Source organism: Cynoglossus semilaevis, chromosome 2 (assembly GCF_000523025.1).
Source record: "Cynoglossus semilaevis isolate Cse_v1.0 chromosome 2, Cse_v1.0, whole genome shotgun sequence".
Classification (NCBI taxonomy): Eukaryota; Metazoa; Chordata; class Actinopteri; order Pleuronectiformes; family Cynoglossidae; genus Cynoglossus; species Cynoglossus semilaevis.
The window spans coordinates 11,859,614-11,877,611 of NC_024308.1; the positions used below are offsets into that span (position 1 = coordinate 11,859,614).

The following is a 17,998-nucleotide window of genomic DNA, read 5'->3' on the forward strand; positions in this document are numbered from 1 at the left end:
CTGCTTCACACAGTCAGCACTTCTCTCTCTCTCACACACACACATACATGCACATATGTATATACGGATTGAGGCTTCACCTCCTCCTCTTCCTCCTCCTCCTCCTCCTCCTCCTCAGCTTCTGTAGCAGCTCCGACCCTGTGTTTACTAAATTAATCCAAATCTTTTTGGGGCAGACGAGCTTTATAGTGTAATGGAATTTGCAAGCTTTTTGAGAACATCAATTTGTGTGTGTGTGTGAATGTGTGTGTGAATGTGTACAGGCTTGTGTATGTATGAGAATGTGTGTGTGTGTGTGTGCAGGCTTGTTTTGTATCCTGGCGTAATTTTGTCATTGGATGGGAAATGTTCTTTTCTCAATGTGCTTGTCCGAGCGTCTTCAGAAGAGCTGAGGAGGGGACTTAGAGCCGGTGACTTAGAAAACATCCGTCAAAAACGACGAATGGAATATTCAAATATGCCACGACATAAATATTTGAGGGAAGGGGGAAGAAAAGGGTGAAAGTCGGGAGAGAACAGCGGCCCGATGTACCAAATAGAAGGAGGTCAGAGCTGGAGTGTTTTGAACACAGGACGCCGTGTGCTGCCACCTCGGCTCCATTAGCAAATCAACACATTCTTTTCATCCCTCACTTTGGCTGTGAACACGTTCTTTTTTTTTATTCAGGCAAGTTGAAGGATGTTCTAAAAGCCTCTCTCTATCTGAACTTCTGCCTCTTCATCGCTTTGATTCAAACACTGAGGAAAATAAAATCCACAACCAACCAAAGCAGAACTCATTAGTGAGAAGGAAAATAAATTAAACGGAGAACTCAAAGCTGCCAAAACTTTTCCTCTGAACGGCAGTATTTTATGGTTAAGATATTATCTGTCCACTATGGAACAAAATTAATGTAATAACACTTTATGCCACCAGGGTGTGAGACGTAACATGCTGCTAAACAATGACTCGTCTCCATTTGCTCTTGTTACTTCCTGCTGTGACCACTCTCGAATGACATCTCGCTAAAGGGGAAGAAAAACTCCCCAGAGGGACGTTAAGTCGCTAATAAATAAGCCTCAGTCTCCGGTTCACGCACCCTCAGGGCAGCCTTTAGGTCAAATGCTGTTGAGAGATGTAAGACAGGGGCCGGAGGGTCGGGGTGGGAGGGGCTGAGTGTGTGGTGTGAATGGGCCCTCTGGCTTTTGGACAATGTTTTTATGTTCTGTGAATGACATACTGGTGTTTAGAACTTATGTGGTCTTCGCACATATTATCACTGGTATCGGTACCAGGGTTTGTGGCGAACGTGTTTTTGGTAAACTAACGTAAATAAATGATTGGTTAGAATTGGAACTCATTCCTGGTCCTGCACAGTATTCAACCACTGCGTACTGCAAACAAAAGATAGACATTTGTTTTAAGACAACCATACACATAATAAGCTCTGTTGGGTCACTAAAGATTATGTGACTGGCCACATTTGGCCCACGGGCCTTGAGTTTGACACAGCGACAGTGAAATGTCTATTCAAATGACTGCAAACCAGTGGAGTAAAAATAACAATGATACAATGAAACAGTAATAATAAAAAATAAATAAATAAATTTATAACATTGTCAACGTCGTCCAGTTTAATCCAGTTCAATATTTCAATTTTTTCTGGTAAAGATCTCAAACTACTGGTCCTCCGTCACAGCCTTATGGATTAAACTTCATACCAAAGGTCTCACCACATCACAGGTTTCTGTTTATGATTCTGGTTCCTGGGCTTGAGCTCAAGGACACGACCTGGACCAGACACTTGACCCCCTGAGTTACTGAGTCATGTAGAAATACTGTGCACCTTTCCAGATAAGATGCTACAGACTGCTCAGGACTAGCGCTGGAGGATGGAGAACATTAGTCTTCACGTTGTGCAGAGACAGGTTTGGACCGGGACTGAAAGGCAGCAGGAGACGGAACGTTCTTAAATTCCTCATTATCCACTAACACACACGGCTCCACGTGCACTCCTATTCCATCACTTACTCCTCTGTATTGTCAAGCTCTGAGAATTCAATGTAGTACCTTTTATTGTAGAAAATGAAAAATGTCATTTCTCCCCCCTCTCCCCCTCTCCCCCTCCCTCTGTGTCTCTTTCTCTCTCTCTCTGTAACACTAATTTAAAAAGTCTCATCTCCGTCTGCATGTTCAACAGTCTGATTGCCTCAGAGCTGAAGAAAAAGGCCTTAAAGAAGGAATCCCCTCGCTTTGTGAAAAAGAGACCAGGTGGATGCTGGGACGAGGAGGAGGAGGAGGAGGAGGAGGAGGGCGACGAAAATGAAGTGGGATGATTCATGAAGGCAAGATTCTGCAGCTTCATCAGAGTCGCTCAAGCAGGACAGCTGGTGCTGACCTTCCTAAAAAGTGACAAGACCCACAACTTCAAGGACTTAAAGGTCTTCTTTTTTTCCCCCTGCGGGGTTCCCACTGCCTCACCTCCAATATCTGTAATTCTTTCTTTCCTTTTTGTTATTCCTCTTATTTCTCTGCCACTTTTCTGCTCTCAGCTTAACGCAGGTTTTGGACTTGACCTCCCTGAGAAGTGTAGACCTCCTGGTGTTCAGGAAAGGACACGAGCGTGTGGAGGGAGTTGGGTTTCTTCTCCATCTCGCTCTTCTGTGCAGTATAACACTTCTAAAGTCCACTGTACTTTAGAAGTGTTATGCTGTACAAAAGAGAATAAAACATAAAATATTAGCAAATATGTTTTGATGTCCCACAACCAGCTCTGACCACCAGGGCCTCGTTGAGGTGAACAGACTCATGTCCCTTCAGGGTTGAACCTGTCCAAGCCTCACGGACAATGGAAAATGGCTTCCCTGCTGGAACTGCTGCCACCACGATATCCACCCAGAAAAGACGACGCAGACAAACAACAACGTGTGACCAAAGCCTTGTGATCAAGGAAACACTGGGATTTTTGTGTTTTGACTTTCTTCCTTGAATTTTGCCTAATTTCTTTTTTTTAAATTAAATTTAAAACAAATTAAATTTAAGAGCGTGTTGATTTTACAATAGCTGTGCTTTTATAATAACATACATAAAATAAAATAAAAATTATTAATGCTGCAGTGAGTGAAGAACTTGACATAACTTCACTAGTCTGGGATTTAAAGATTCCACAATAAAGATGTTATTAAAGATGCATTTTCTTTTACATTTTTCTTTTAATTTTGTATTTATAAGGCTTTTACTACTAAAATGGCCAGTGAATCATTTAATACAAACTTAACAAATGTATTATGTAAATATTTACATCAGTTATTTAAAGTTGTGTATAATAAAATGGTTTCTAACAGTACAGTTGAGCAGAGGACTGAGACGCGACAGGTTTAATTCAAACACGTTGTTAAGATTACATTATACAAATCACACACACACATATACATATAGACAGTACATAGAAAACCGGCAGCACAACCCGTTGTTCTACTCTTCCCTCTACTCCTAGGTTTACAACTACAGTGATCCACTGCCCCCCAGTGGACAGATACGGTTCTGTGACTATTTGATTTATTTTTATTGTCCTTATTTATTTCTTTATATTAAATTTTTATTACTCCAGGCTTATTCTAGAGGTGGTCATCAAAAAGAAGAGATGAGGGATTTTGATAAAATTTAGAGTGAACAATGATCTTTTCCCCAATCTGTGTGTTTTTACTGGTGATGTAAGGTAAGTGACCGGCCACTCTTCCACCATATTAGGGTGGTAGTAGTAGCTAAGGAAGTAGCCCTGGGTCTGGAAGGTTGCAGGTTCAAATCCACTAGCACCTAAGGTTCCACTGAGGTGTAATGAGCAAGGCACCGTTCCCACTCCCCGGGTGCTTGAGCTGCCCACTGCTCACTAAGGTGTTGGGTTTAAAGCAGAGGTCACGTTTCATTGTGTGCAGTGATGTGCTGTGTCACAGTGAAAAATAAATCACGTCTTCATTCAGAACTATTATGACAAAACATTTAAAAAAATTAGTTTGATTCATACAAACATTCTTTTCTGGTGTAAGGGAAAATATCAACTTCAAACACTGTATGTTGGTGGATTTCTGAATCCACATTTATAACTGGATTAAAGTAAACCTGACTGGGTTTATTAAATACGTTTCTCGTGTAACTCGTGCAGGGTTAAACAATCTTTATGCAGCTATGGATGAAGGTACTTTTGTTAAAGGACTGGATTAAACACTGACCGCTCTAATTGAAAAACTAACTGGAACCCATGCAAAACAGCAGCAGGATAATCCATGTGCTCAGTGATGCATCTTGGCGAGGACAGAAAATTCCCAGAGAGCTTTGTTATTGATCTAATGATGGTCAGAGACTGAAAGACTGAGGTCAGCTGAGAGGCTGGGGACACTCCTGCATTTATTATTGATCAAGATTGAGTTGTTAGCAGTAAGACACAGTGTGGACAGCAGCAGGTCTCTCTCTCTGACTTATCCACACATAATGTGTTGGATTACTATAGAAAAGTCAAACTCACGGCCCGTGGCCCAAATGCCAATCCTTTTTGTGTGGCCCGCGGGAGCTTCATAAGCATCTCCCTTATAATGCTGCTGAATTTCTTAACCTGATACATTTTAAAGATTTGTTTTTATTACACAGCAATATACAATATTTGTAACTTGAATACCAAAAACCAGCCCTTCAAGGGGGCAGTGCTTTATTGATGTGGCCCCCTGGTGAAAATGAGTTTGACACCCGTCCTCTAAAAGCTAAATTTCTGGCGTAAAAAAAAAAAAAATCAGATTTCAGATATTACAGGAATTTTAAAGTCCTTTATTGTCAACCTTTTATGTGCAGTTACACCACCAAGATACCTCCACTGTAATATACAGCCATTACCGTGGAGGCACTATGGGTCATGGGTGAATGTGAAGTAATTTCACAGCTGACATTGACTGTGCACATTCAGGAACAGGCAGCTGAACTGAGCCCTGTACCTTCACAACACACACAGACACAGACACCAGGACAGAAGGACAGAGTGGAAGACACAGCTGAATATTGAAATACAGTATGGAATCTCGCAGCTTTAAGTCAACGACTGATAATAATGCTCGTAGCAACGCTTGTATCTAAAAGTCAAGCCAACATGCTGACAGGTCAAAATATAGAGCCCGACCAAAACAACAAAAAACAAAAACAAAAAATTAGGTTTCTGTCAGACAATAAAAAGAACCCCACTTAACCTTGTATTTATTAATCAACATTTTCAGGTGTGATTTAGTTTTCGAAAAATAAAAATCTGCATCAGGAAAATAAATGTCTAGATTCATCAGCAGTTTCAATTGATTTTTATTACTGTCAGTATTGTTTTGCAGAAATGACAACAGCCTGAAATACAGTCCAAAAGGAATATTCTGACTGTCTGTTCTTTTACTCATTTAAACATTTGGCACTTCCTGTTGAGTGTTCCTTTTGGCGTTCATTTTTTCAGCCCGACTCCTTTCTCCTTCTCAAACTCTGCAATCTTATGGAAAATATCCAGCAGATTGGTAGGCAGGTCTTTTTTGGCTGCAGCTGCATGCTGACTTCCAGTGTTCTGTGAGCTTTTACTTATTCCTCCAGCTGATCTACTGCCACCATCGTCGTCATCATCATCATCATCTCCCTGGTCCTTTCTGCTTTGCTTTCCTCTACTTATGTCCTGCATCTTGTTCCATTCCTCTTTCTCATACCTACCACCGTCAAAAGAATTCCTCTTTCCTGGGTTGTATCTTTCCCTTTTCTCCAGGTGTTTGGATGCAGAGTATCCTGAATATTCCGACTGGGAACTTGATTTTCGTGAATATTCAGTAGAGTCTATGGAGGAGCAGGAAACCTTCCTCTTTCTGTACTCCTCAAAGCTGTTTCTTCGTTTAGAGTCACTGTTCCTCCTGTTTTCTTCCTTACCTCTTTCTCCTTCTTTAGCCCTTCTTTCCTTACTCTGACTCCTCCTTCTATCCTCCATTTTAGGACTCTTGCTGTGGGTGCTTCTCCTTCTGCTGCTCTTGCTCTCCCTTCTCTTCCTTTCCCAACGTGAGGAGTCGGAGTCCTCATGTTCGGAGGCTGCTGCCAGAGAATAGAGCTGGGAGATCTTTCCTTCGTCATTGTAATGCTCCTGAACATCATCACCGTTGTCATCGTCTCCAAACCTGGGCCCTCCCTTCTGGTAAAGAAAGGTGGCTGAGGTGTTTTGAGGAGCAGGATACCATTCCACCTCCTCCTCATCCTTCTGCTTTCTCCCATTCTTCTCCCTCTTACCCTCCTCGCTCCTCTTGCTGTCTCTGGAGGAGAGTCTACGGCGGTGTTTACCTCCTCGCTGAGACTTCTTATGCTTCTTCTTCTTCTTTTTGGACCTCCTTCTGGAGGATGAGGAGGAGGAAGAGGAAGAGTCTCTGGAAGACGTGGAGGAGGAAGACGAGGAGGATGCCGATCTCTTCTTTTTTTTCTTCATTCTGAAAAGAGATGTTCACAAATTATTCTGCTGAAAAAAACTGCAGAGATGATTCACGTTTCCTTCACCGGCATAAAACCCAGTACATACAATTAAAATGTATCTTAGTTAATACATGATTGACGTTTTAGACACTGAACCTGTCTAACAATGATACAAGAAGTGTAAATGTTAAAACAAGAACTTACCTTTTTTCTTCTTTTAATATCTTACGCAATTTCTGAGCGCTGCTTTCGCTGGTCTTGACATTTTCCTGCTCCTTAGCCAGCGCTTCTTCTCGCAGGCGAATGGATTTCTTCATTATTTTCAAGTAAAGCAAGGCAAGGCATGACAGTTGCACGCAGAAGCCCACGGGGACATTTACACACAAAAAGCATGACCCAAATCATGCAACAAGCCCCCCACCCCCCCCAGAAATGGCATTTAATCATTCATTCAAGTTGCAGCGGGAGGGCATAAAGGAATAGGAGATAAACAGGTTTCAAAATCCCACAGAAACAACAGGGGATTATACACAAGTCACCACAGATATAGTGGTGAGGTCCAAGGACCGGGCCATTGGTGAATGAGCAGATGGATGGACAGAGGTGCAGCCAGAGTAAAAACAAATATTTGAGAAAGTTACCAGGTCAGACCAGAGACATGGCACCACACACAGTGTCCAGGAGTTGTTGTCAGTGTCCAGTTTTTTTGGTTTAAATCCCCACAGGACAGGAGACAAGTGGTTGCAGTCGAGGGTCAGGAGCAGAGTTCCAGGGTTGCAGACACAAACACACACCGAGACGCTTGGTCAGTGTTACAAATCACATACAGGTGTCTACAAACTACATGAAAAAATGTTGGTCACAGTTAAAAAAAAAAAAAAAAAAGTGTAAAAAATGCTTCTAAAATGCCCTTCAGCACCAAAGACAGTTCTATTACCCGTCAATGAACAACAAAATTAATTCAAACACATATGCAGTGCTTTTAACATTGTTTAATAGGACGAATTTGTTTGACAGAAAGGTACAAAGTAATTCTTCCACCAAAATAAAATAACTAATATACTGTATATTTAGCGGACAGGTATTCACAATTTAATGATATGGCTAGCCAATCAATACATATACATACATATATAGTATATGTGTAACTATACATATATTATTTGTGTATATATATAATATACACATATACATAGATATATAAATTTATATATAATCTATATCAATGGTTCTCAAACTGTGTGCCACCTGAGAAAACACAGCTCTCTGAGTACCACCATGATGACCAACATTAGAATATAGCAGCACAGGCCTTCCCTATTAGCATCCACCACACAGGAGAGATGTTTATAAATGTTTATAAAGATGTTTATGTTTAAATGTTGTATTTATTGTGCATGGTATGTTTCAGATTTATTCAATTGAAAATGTAAATGTGAAAATATGAATTTTTCCCACACACCACTAGAGAACAGTTTGAGAACCACTGATCTATATAAAACAATAAATTATACATAATGTCGTTATATAATACAAAATAAGATTATATTGACAGATATATTTTGTTTACACTCACCTGTATTGTATCCGTAATCTTGCGCAGGGCATCTTGGGCGTCAAGATTTTTGTCATCCAGAGACAAAGCTCTCCTGTACAATCCTTCTGCTGTTACAAGCTTTTCCTGTTCTTCCAGCCTGCCAGACACGCACGCACACACAATTTTAAATAGTGACATAAAGCCAAATTAATTTCATTGCTATCACGAATCCCAACCTTCATTTGTGGGGTTTATATTTGCCAAACAACTCATTGAAACAGCTTTAAGACCAGGGTTCTTCAATATCAACTTTTTCCACGCTCTCTTAAAAGGTATTGTTTGCTAGTTTTAAGTTGTGATCGTAATTTCTTGACAGCTCACATTTCCTGGTAAATGTCAGGAACTGTGTAATGAGAGTGATTCATGCATAAACGGCTTAAATAGAAAGACAAGGAGACAACACGACGGCCAATGTGCAACAAAGGTGAGACGACTACAAACGGTTCATTGGAAGGTTTAGAATACAAAGAACAGCTCATGTGAATTTCCACAAGTGGTTCATATTACTCTAATAGTTTGACATTCTCATCTCGCCTCATATGATGACACCACTCGCATAGTTATGTCAAACCAGTTTTAAACTGAATGAAGTGGTTTCTAAAATGTTGAACAGTGTGTGTGAAAAGATTTAAAACTTAAAAGTTATTGCCTGAAGAACAACCGATATCAAAACTGCTTCATGTTGAATATATTGATGTTATTTTGTAATTGGGCAGCAAGAAGGGACAAATAAAAAATGACATCTGTTTAAATTGATCAGATACTAATAAGTCATCAGCGGTTATTTAATTGTTATTAAGATTTAAATCAAGTTATTATTTTTATTTTAAAAGAATAATTAACGTTTCTTCGGAGAAATGAAGTGGCATCAACCTAACAATCGATAACAACAACAACAAAAAAATAAAACAATTAATGCTCTTTATAACTTTCACCTCGTCTGGATGTGAATGGTGTTGACTGCTTATATGAAAATGCATGTCTCCACAAATAGGTAACGCAATCTCTGTTAGTTCCTACTCACTGTTTGCCTCTCTCCACTAGTGTCTGGCAGAGATACTTCTTAGCGTTACGATGATCGGGACAGCTTTCCAGAGCCTGTTCAAAATCGGTTATAGCCTTCAAGATGCTGCCTTTGTTTGCATACCTGTTCAATGACGCGAACAACCCAGAGTAAGAATATCACTCATGATATAATGCAATGTTGACTCAGAAAATCCCTCTACAGCAGTAGCTCAATTCCATAGCTTTTAGGCAGATAAAGAGAGTCAACTCACAGAGCTCCACGTGCTACGAGCGCCTCCACATTATTTGTGTCTATCTCTAAGGCTTTGTTGTACTCGTTCATGGCCTCCACGTGACGACCATGTTTGAAGTGGTCGACACCTGCCTTCACACTGAAATGACAAGGTCAAAATAATGGAAAAAAAAGACTAAATACATCAAGATCAAAAAAATAATAATTAAAAAAAAATCCACTTTACCACTTCAGGGCCCATGACGCAGACTGTTTCTTCCTGATTGAAGAGGCAAAATCCTCCTCTTTGAAAAGTTTACTGTGGAGAAAACTTACAAGTGAGAATGCAGTGATTTTTTTTTTTATATTTCAGTAATTCATTCTTGAGAATAAGAAATCACCACAAAATAGATGCAATTAAAAATCTTCTCTACCTGGCCTGAAATTTTAAATCACATTTTCAATCACAGTTTTACCTCTGTAGTCCTCTCATCATAGATGGTGGGTGGGTGTCACTAATTCGGACCTTTTGCAGTAGGTAGTCCACCACACAGGGGTTGTGGTAACCATGGCAGCTCCTTAGAATAGAACCATATGTCTGATTGAAGTCACTGGAAGCACGAAGGGCACGGCTGAGAAGAATGAATGTGGAAAACAAAACACAGGCTTCATGTCCCAGTGGTTAAACACAGCATCAGAATAAGTCATTAAAGTTGCTCATTTCCATGTGACTGTATATGTCCTTTTTAAGGTTAAAGTTTAATTGTATTGATGAAACTGGGAAATTTCTTTTTTAACTTTATGTAACATTTTAACAGGTAATTGTTTGAAAACCAGTTCTCATTTGTGATGTTGATTTTCTGTGCACAAGTTATTTAACAACATATTTAAAATGAATGAGAACTCAGTATTTGTCATTGAAGAGATATTTTGATTCAGTTTACATAGAGCTTGTTTGGTTCATTATGTGTCAGTATTTGTTGTTGTGGTTTTACCTGTAGTGAATGGGCAGCTCCTCCTGGGTAATGACTCCCAGTTTGATGCCCTCTAAGTTGGGAGAAAGAGAGGCTGGCAGGAGTGACACTGTGATTTTTTCTTGGTAGCGGTCGATATCTTTCACCACAGCTACAGAACAGAAAATAAAACACAAAGTACTGTTTGTTTAACAGCATGTATGAGTCACAGAGACAGGAGGGCATGGATCCAAACTAATAGAGGGTTCATGTCGTAGTGCTACATTTTATTCACTTTTCATCTGATGGAAATTGACACTTTTCTTTACGTAGATTCAAATGTTAAGGTAGACACTGTAACCATGACCTTACTACAACCAGCTGTTTGTTGGAGACCGAGGACAGACAGAGGACACTAACCTCTGATGAAATCCCCAGTCTGGTAGTAGGACAGAGGATCATCATGGCTGCCAGTTGAGGGTATTTCTTTGATGTGACATAAGGCCTGAAATCAAAAAGTCACCTCTGTTCAATTAACGATGGCCAGATCAAAATTATGAAGATATGACTATGAATATAAAACATGTAATACATCAAAATAAAAAAAATAAAAAAAACGAAATAAATTAAAATGTTATGGGTTTTTCTGCTGTTGTTTATACAAAGTTTTAAAGCATCAAGTACCATTTGTTTTAGTATTTGGGTCAGTATTATTGTTGCACAAAGAGCAACAGCCCGACCAATCAACAGTCACATTCTTTAAATAACCTCTTACCAGGTGTAAACAGAAGTGGCAGGACCACATTATTGTTCTTTTATACAAATGCTGGCCAAATGACAAAACCAATTATGATGTTGGCTTACCTATAAGTGTCAGACACAATCATTTAAACGAGTCTTCTGACTTACTGACAAATCTAAGTCCTCCATGTCCCTCTTCAGTTCTCCTGCCATGCACAGCAAAGTGAGAAAAAAGCCATATTCTCTTATGTTGTTAATCCTGCCAACCACAATGTCTCCTCTCTCCAAGTCCCTGTACACCATCGATCTTTTCTCTTCATACGGCACCTCCATGAATAATTCCAGCGGTGGCATGATGGCGTAAGGTTCTGTGGAAAACATTATGTTGAGGAAAAAAATGACACGGGTACGTAAAAATGACAGGTCAATTTGACGTACTGTGTAGATCCACTCAAAACAGTAAAAAAAATAAAAAAATAAAACAGGTTTCACAAATGACAACTTTATTGTCAAATTTACAAACAAATACATTTTAATTAACACTATATTTATGATGTTTAGTTAAAGATTTTCTTCACAAACAATTACTTAACCTGTTTCTGTTTTTTACTGTTTTGAGTCAATTTACACAATATGTCAAAATGACTCAACATCATATTTGTAAACAAACATGACATGAAATTATTTTGGGAGTTTTGACAAAATTGCATTAAAAAATAAAAATGACATACATGAGAAGAAATTGACACATTACCGAGTTGAGGTGGGTTAAACTCAACCAAAAACTTAACACAGCACAGTTGGAGTAGCAATAATTAAAAAAAAAAACCTTTTGCAAAGTGTTATGGAGCTGCTGGTTAGTGCAGGTTTGTAAAACCTGTGATGGACTATGCTTACCTGCAGCCTCCTCCATCTCCTCGAGATCCTCCCGCTGAGATGTAGCCGTCTTCCATGCTGGATTAAACAGGATGTCTGCCTTTCTGGCTATGAACTGTTCCACCAGAGGACAACTCGGCTCTTCAGCCCTGCTACATAAAAAATAAAGATGCAGATACAATGAAGACGAGGGTTTTAATGAAAAGTATAATTTCGTAGCTTATGAATGAATAGATTATGCACAATAATGCTGTTCATGTTAAATCATAGAAAATTCATGTCAATGAGCCTGACAAACTAATGATGCAAGGTTGTGCAAGGTAAAGAGACGGGACATATTGTTATGTATTACTATGCAATTAGCTCAATGCAACACGTGGACCCATAAGTTTCTTTATTACCTTTCGCTCGTGATCTTGCACAAATCGCTTGCCAACGCTTGGAAGTCTGGGTTTTCTGTTTGCTCGCATTTTAGTTTGTTGAACAAGGACTCACCATGATACAATAAACACTGCCTCAACAAGTCTCTGTCCATTGCGTTTCTGCAAATCTGCACTCACAAAGAGGGATAACCTTATAAAGCATTTAGTCTAAATTATATATACCGAGAATGGACATTTAAACTTAGTAGATACAGTCGGTCCGAGATATACGCCGGGAAATGTAAAAATAATTAACCGCGCATGCAAAAAAATAAGAGTTTGTGGACTGTGGACTAGTCACATCAGCGTACCTTGCTAAGCTAATGAGCCAACAAAAAATACAGTGTAAACTACGTTCAGACTATAGCTTTAGAAAATCCACGTCAGATATTTTGCGATAAACACGTGCAGTATAACAGCTTTTACTTCCACTTGCGTTCCTTTAATTGAAAAGACTAAACAAATTCTGTATATTTTTACAAAACAGCGATTCACAACTGCATATGCGAAAGACCGAGTGCGCATGCGGTATGTGTTACACTTCAGCTTTCCGAAAAATATGTTCCGCCTATCTTAGTAATTATTTTCAGTTTATATTTATATTTTTTAATTATTTATTTGTTTTTTTAATCATTTTTTACATTTAAAATCAAAGTATTTTCTATAAGAATTTAAGTTTATGCAGTGATTGTGCTTGTTGTACTGTTAGTATATTATAAGTAATTATAATTAATTACGACCATGGTCAATCGTGATTAATTGTAAATAATGTCGATCACGATTTATTGTGATGAATCCCATAATTAATCTATTTGAATCAGATTTTAAAATGTTTGACAGGACTAAATATGTACACAAAATTATGAATATAAATAAGCAGATGTAGTTTAGCTGGTCACACCATTAAATCGAGAATCAAGTCCCTTGTTTATATATTTGTTATTTTATCCTGAAGAAATACTTTATACCTTTTTGTTAAACAAGCACATCCTACTACACAATATAAAATCTCTTTAAAATGTCTGTTTTTTAGCAATGATAATTGGATGATTGGTTGAATAATTTTATACAGAGTCAATCTGCACATGCGTAAAAATTGACACCAATATCATATACATTTCAAAAATTAATAAATGTGATTGTCCTATGGATTTTGGCAGCCCTCATTAAAATATTGCTTTGTTTATGTCTGCCACTCAATTCCAAAATTACTTAATTAAATATCTTACATATTGATGCTGGGGAACATGTATGTAACACTTTATAGATGATGAGCATCATTATAAGAACTCTGCTACAATAATAAATTCCTGTTTGACAACATTCTAAGTTTGTGATTTTACACAAAGCTTCATTTAATGTATACCAACTGTTAAATATAAACCAAAACATAACATTTTTAAACCTTACTAGCTCAATTGTTTACTTTATAGACAGTAATTTGGTTTTACAGTATAATGATTTTTTTCAGTAGATTTTTGACCCTTCTGAAAGACAGTTTTACCTCTGTTTCATTCTCTCTAGTACCTTGCCACCTCCCTCACAGCAGGAGGAGGAGCATTTCACAGTCTACAAATAGGCTGTCACAATAGGAAATAAATGGTCTTTGTACCAGGAGCAATGAGGAGTAACACGACACAAACATGGAATTAAGAATGCTTTGTTGGATAATGTGGCTTGGATTTTTTCATGCAACTCCTGGACAAGGTCAATATTAATCATGTCTTGATTTGTTTAGTTGTTTTTATTTCATGATTTGTAATTTAAATCAGAGCAAATACAGCAGATGATGAATTCATTCTTACAGAGCTGCTAACTGCAGAGGCAATGGATTCATTCAGACAAATTACTTTTTTTCAATTTTTTCAATTTAAATTTTTTTTAAAGTATTGAAAAAAAACCTTTTTAATTCCTATGATAAGAATTGAAGTAACATTTATTTTATGAATTGCAGCGACCACAACTGTACCTGTAACAATGAATCCACTTACATCAAATGCAACCTTGGTGACAACTACAATCAATCTGACTTTCACGACAACAACGACTCCAAGTACTACAACGGAATCAGTTTCTCCTATTACAACAACAGAACCATCAACAGAACCATCAACAAATCTGCCTTCCACAATAATGACCACCACAAGATCAGGTACAACAGAATTCGTACATGCGACAACAGCAAGACAACTTAGAACTATGTCCTCCACAATCACCAGGGATAGGAATCAAGAGCTTGTAGGTTCTTGCATGTAAAGATCCTTGGTTGGGGACCACTTATGTATTTGACATTAAATCCATGCTCACCAATTTGGAGTGTTTATAACATGGTGTTGAGGCCAGAAGTGTGGCTGTATCTAATGAAGAAGACATGGAGGCTATTTGCAAGACGGACAAGTGTTAGCAACATTTGTCATCCTGATTTCACAACACTGTATGAATAATGTCCATCCCGTATAATTACAGTTAGATGAAGAGGATGAGGTTGCGGTCCCTCCAGCTGAATGTGTTACTTATTCACTAAGGCGGTGTCACCATCTGATTAATTTATAATATAATATAACTACTGCAAGATAAGACTCGAGAGTCAGCTAGATAAGACTCAGCTAGAGTCTTATCTTGATACTGAAGATGGGGCGATGCAAAAAAGCAACAAAATATATTTGGAACATTGTTTTGTTTCTCTTTTTCCAGCATCAGCCTTGTTTAATGGCTATGTGAGCTCTCAAAGCTTTTGGACAAAGACACACCCTAATTTATCCAGTGTGCTGCCTCAGGTTCCTTTCACACTCCATTGTTACTGGAAAAGTGTTAATTTACCATGTTGATAATTGAATGTTTCTGCTGAGGACCCCAGCTCACTCAACTACAACAAATCCAGCCAGATTATCAAGAAATGCAATTGCAACTACAACAAAAAACAACATATCTCAACTTACTACAACTTTACATCCAACAACTACAAATATATATATATATATTGCACATTAATTCAGTTGCAACAAGTTCAGCGACGTTTCCCCCTTGTCCCTTTAAGTTTCCCTCCTACAATACTTTGTAATTAGTTGTGTTAAATAAAGCCCAAGATATTTTTAAATTGGCATTGGACACTTGATTTTGCCCAGGACTTAGTGAAAACACACTTGTTCTGATGTACTTTTTGCACATTGACACTAAAGGTTACAACTGAGAAATTCAAGCTGACAAAGAGCCAATTTTCTAAGTGCTTCCAGTAAACCTTTTGTAAATGCATTAGAAGCTGCCAAAATGACATGGCATTGATTATTCCGCCCTTCAACATTCTTACCCTCCCTCTCAACAACGAAAATACAAAAGAAAGAAAGAAGAAGAAAGTGAATTATTTGTCATTGTGACACAGCACATACAACGAAATGTGACCTCTGCTTTTAACCCATCACCAAAGTGAACAGTGGGAAGCTTATAAGCGCCCGGGGGGCAGTGTGTGGGGACGGTGCCATGCTCAGGGTACCTCAGTGCTAACTTGGCAGCTAGAGGACTCAAACCAGGAGCTTTCCAAACCCAAGTCTGCTTCCTTAACCACTAAGCCACCACTGCCCCTAAGTGGTGAAAACTATGGCAACAATAATAATTTCCTAAAACCCAGTTTATGACTATGGCCTAACCATAACATGACATATCACTGTCGGATGAATAACTTCTCCTGTGACATGTTGAACTGAAAACATTTTTTAAACAAAAATAAAAATACCTACAACTAAAGAATACATAACAAACTTTAAAGTTTCTACCAATAAAATTTATGATAATTTGTCTCACCAGTATTCACATCTTTTATCTTTACTCAGAGACCTTTAGCAGAAAGAACCAAAACTTGAAAATTAAACAACAACAACAAACAACAACAAACAAAAAATAATAGAAAATTAAGCTTAGATATGGTTTAAATAAGAAGAAATAATGTCCGGTAGGAACTCACAGCAAATACTTTATTATATACTTTAATACTACTGTTACTATGATACTACTAGTTCTACTAATTATATAATATTACATATATTATTAATATAATGTAATATTATATTATTGAAATAACATTATAATATTACATAAAACTCTATAATGATGTAAAACAATAAATTACAAAACAAAAATGCGTTACAGATATTCGCATGGAAATTCAGATCATGTTGCAGATTACAATAATAAAGTAAAGTAAAATACATACTTATACTCGATCAAAATAGGCAATTTTTGTGGATTTTCAATTGAGATATTTTTCAGAAAATTCAGAAATATTTAGGTTTTGTCAACATGACAAGATAAAATTTAGGATTTTTTTTGTTGTTGTAGCAAGTAGCCAAGTGGTCAGGTTTCGTGCTCTTTACCTACAACCCACCATAAACAGCAAGGATTAACTCGGGGAGGCATTCTCTGGAACACGCGCCACTCAGTCCAATTCATTATTCAACAACATTAGCTGCAGTTTGCAAAAAACAATATTAAAAGTAATTACTTATTTGAAAATGTTAAAATATTATATGAAGACAAATATCATACCATCACATGTAAGAGTCAATGCATTATGAAAACGTGATCTAATAAGAATATCCACAAATATGATCTAATGAGACATTTCTTTATGTATATACCAGTAACGTCCACTGTGGCCACAACTACATCAACTACTGAAGTCTCATCAAGAATGAATACATCAGTATCATCAACAAGTCATTCTTCATCAACAGCTCCAGACGCAACTATGTCTACAACTCCAGTCTCATCAACAAGTCTATCTTCATCAACAGCTCCAGATTTAATCTCATCCACATCCTCTGCAACAACTACATCAACTACAGCAGTCTCATCAACAAATGAGTCTTCAGCCACAACATTCTATCAAACCACACCCACAACCCACCCCCGAACAACTACAACAGCTCCTACAACAACAGTCAACAAGTCAATCTTCATTAACAGTTCCAGCCACAACTGCATCAACAACAACAACCATTTTAGTATCATTAACAACTCCAGCCACAACTACATCAACTACTCCAGTCTCATCAAGAAGTCAATCCTCATCAACAGCTCCAGACACAACTATGTCAACTACTCCAGTCTCATCATCAAGCCAGCCTTCATCAACAGCTCCCGCCACAACTTCATCAACTACTCCAGTCTCATCATTAGTTGAGTCTTCAACAACTCCATTTACAATAACTACAACTTCAGCCACAACATCCTCTCAAACCACACCTACAACCCACCTCCTACTACGTACAACAACTCCCACAACAATAACAACTACCATAGTCTCATCAACAGCTCCAACCACAACTACATCAACTACTCCAGTCTCATCAATAACGACTACACCAATCTTATCGACAAGTCAGTCTTCATCAATGGCTACAGACACAACTTCATCAACTATTCCTGTCACATCAAGAAGTGAGTCTTTTTCAACAGTTCCAGCCAGAACTACACTAACTACTACACCAGTCTCATCAACAAGTCAGTCTTCATCAACTACTGAAATATCATCAATAACGACTACACCAGTCTCATCAACAAGTCAGTCTCCATCAACAGTTCCAGCCACAACTACATCAACTACTCAAGTCTCATCAGTAACAACGACACCGGTGTCATCAACAAGTCAGTCTTCATCAACAACTCCCACCACAACTACATCAACAATTGAGTCTTCAACAACACCATTTACAATGACTGCAACTTCAGCAACAA

At 38.1% G+C, this 17,998-nt stretch overlaps 2 protein-coding genes across 3 annotated transcripts in view; one reads left to right on the forward strand and one right to left on the reverse strand.

Annotated features, from left to right (window-relative positions):
- Positions 1–4,777: 4,777 nt before the first annotated feature.
- On the reverse strand, positions 4,778–12,808 carry ttc14 (tetratricopeptide repeat domain 14). Of its 2 annotated transcripts, none has more exons than XM_025053168.1 (12): positions 12,248–12,808; positions 11,868–11,995; positions 11,139–11,338; positions 10,650–10,734; positions 10,272–10,401; positions 9,753–9,908; positions 9,524–9,595; positions 9,317–9,436; positions 9,064–9,186; positions 8,019–8,136; positions 6,647–6,753; positions 4,778–6,459 (listed from the first exon to the last, which is right to left on the reverse strand). In XM_025053168.1, the coding sequence occupies exons 1-12, from the start codon at positions 12,379–12,381 to the stop codon at positions 5,448–5,450; spliced, it is 2,385 nt and encodes a 794-aa protein (XP_024908936.1). In that variant the 5' UTR covers positions 12,382–12,808; the 3' UTR covers positions 4,778–5,447. The 2 variants fall into 2 exon arrangements, with proteins under 2 accessions (XP_024908936.1, XP_008336505.1); XM_008338283.3 differs by having other exon boundaries at positions 11,868–11,998.
- Positions 12,809–13,856: 1,048 nt separating this feature from the next.
- LOC112486542 (uncharacterized protein PB18E9.04c-like) overlaps positions 13,857–17,998 on the forward strand; it is a 7,045-nt gene continuing 2,903 nt past the window's right edge. The window contains exons 1-4 of the mRNA XM_025053575.1: positions 13,857–13,975; positions 14,223–14,420; positions 16,903–17,192; positions 17,248–17,834. Of these exons, the coding sequence (XP_024909343.1) occupies positions 13,912–13,975; positions 14,223–14,420; positions 16,903–17,192; positions 17,248–17,834 (1,139 nt within the window). The 5' untranslated portion in view covers positions 13,857–13,911. The remainder of the gene's footprint in view (positions 13,976–14,222; positions 14,421–16,902; positions 17,193–17,247; positions 17,835–17,998) is intronic.

Coding starts and splice junctions, on each gene's coding strand:
- ttc14 (XM_008338283.3), bottom strand. CDS start 12,381: ATGGACAGAGACTTGTTGAGGCAGTGTTTATTGTATCATGGTGAGTCC. Junction 11,999..12,247: donor TGCAAGATCACGAGCGAAAG/GTAATAAAGAAA, acceptor TTTTTTATGTAG/CAGGGCTGAAGAGCCGAGTT. Junction 9,909..10,271: donor GAGCTGCCCATTCACTACAG/GTAAAACCACAA, acceptor CATTCTTCTCAG/CCGTGCCCTTCGTGCTTCCA.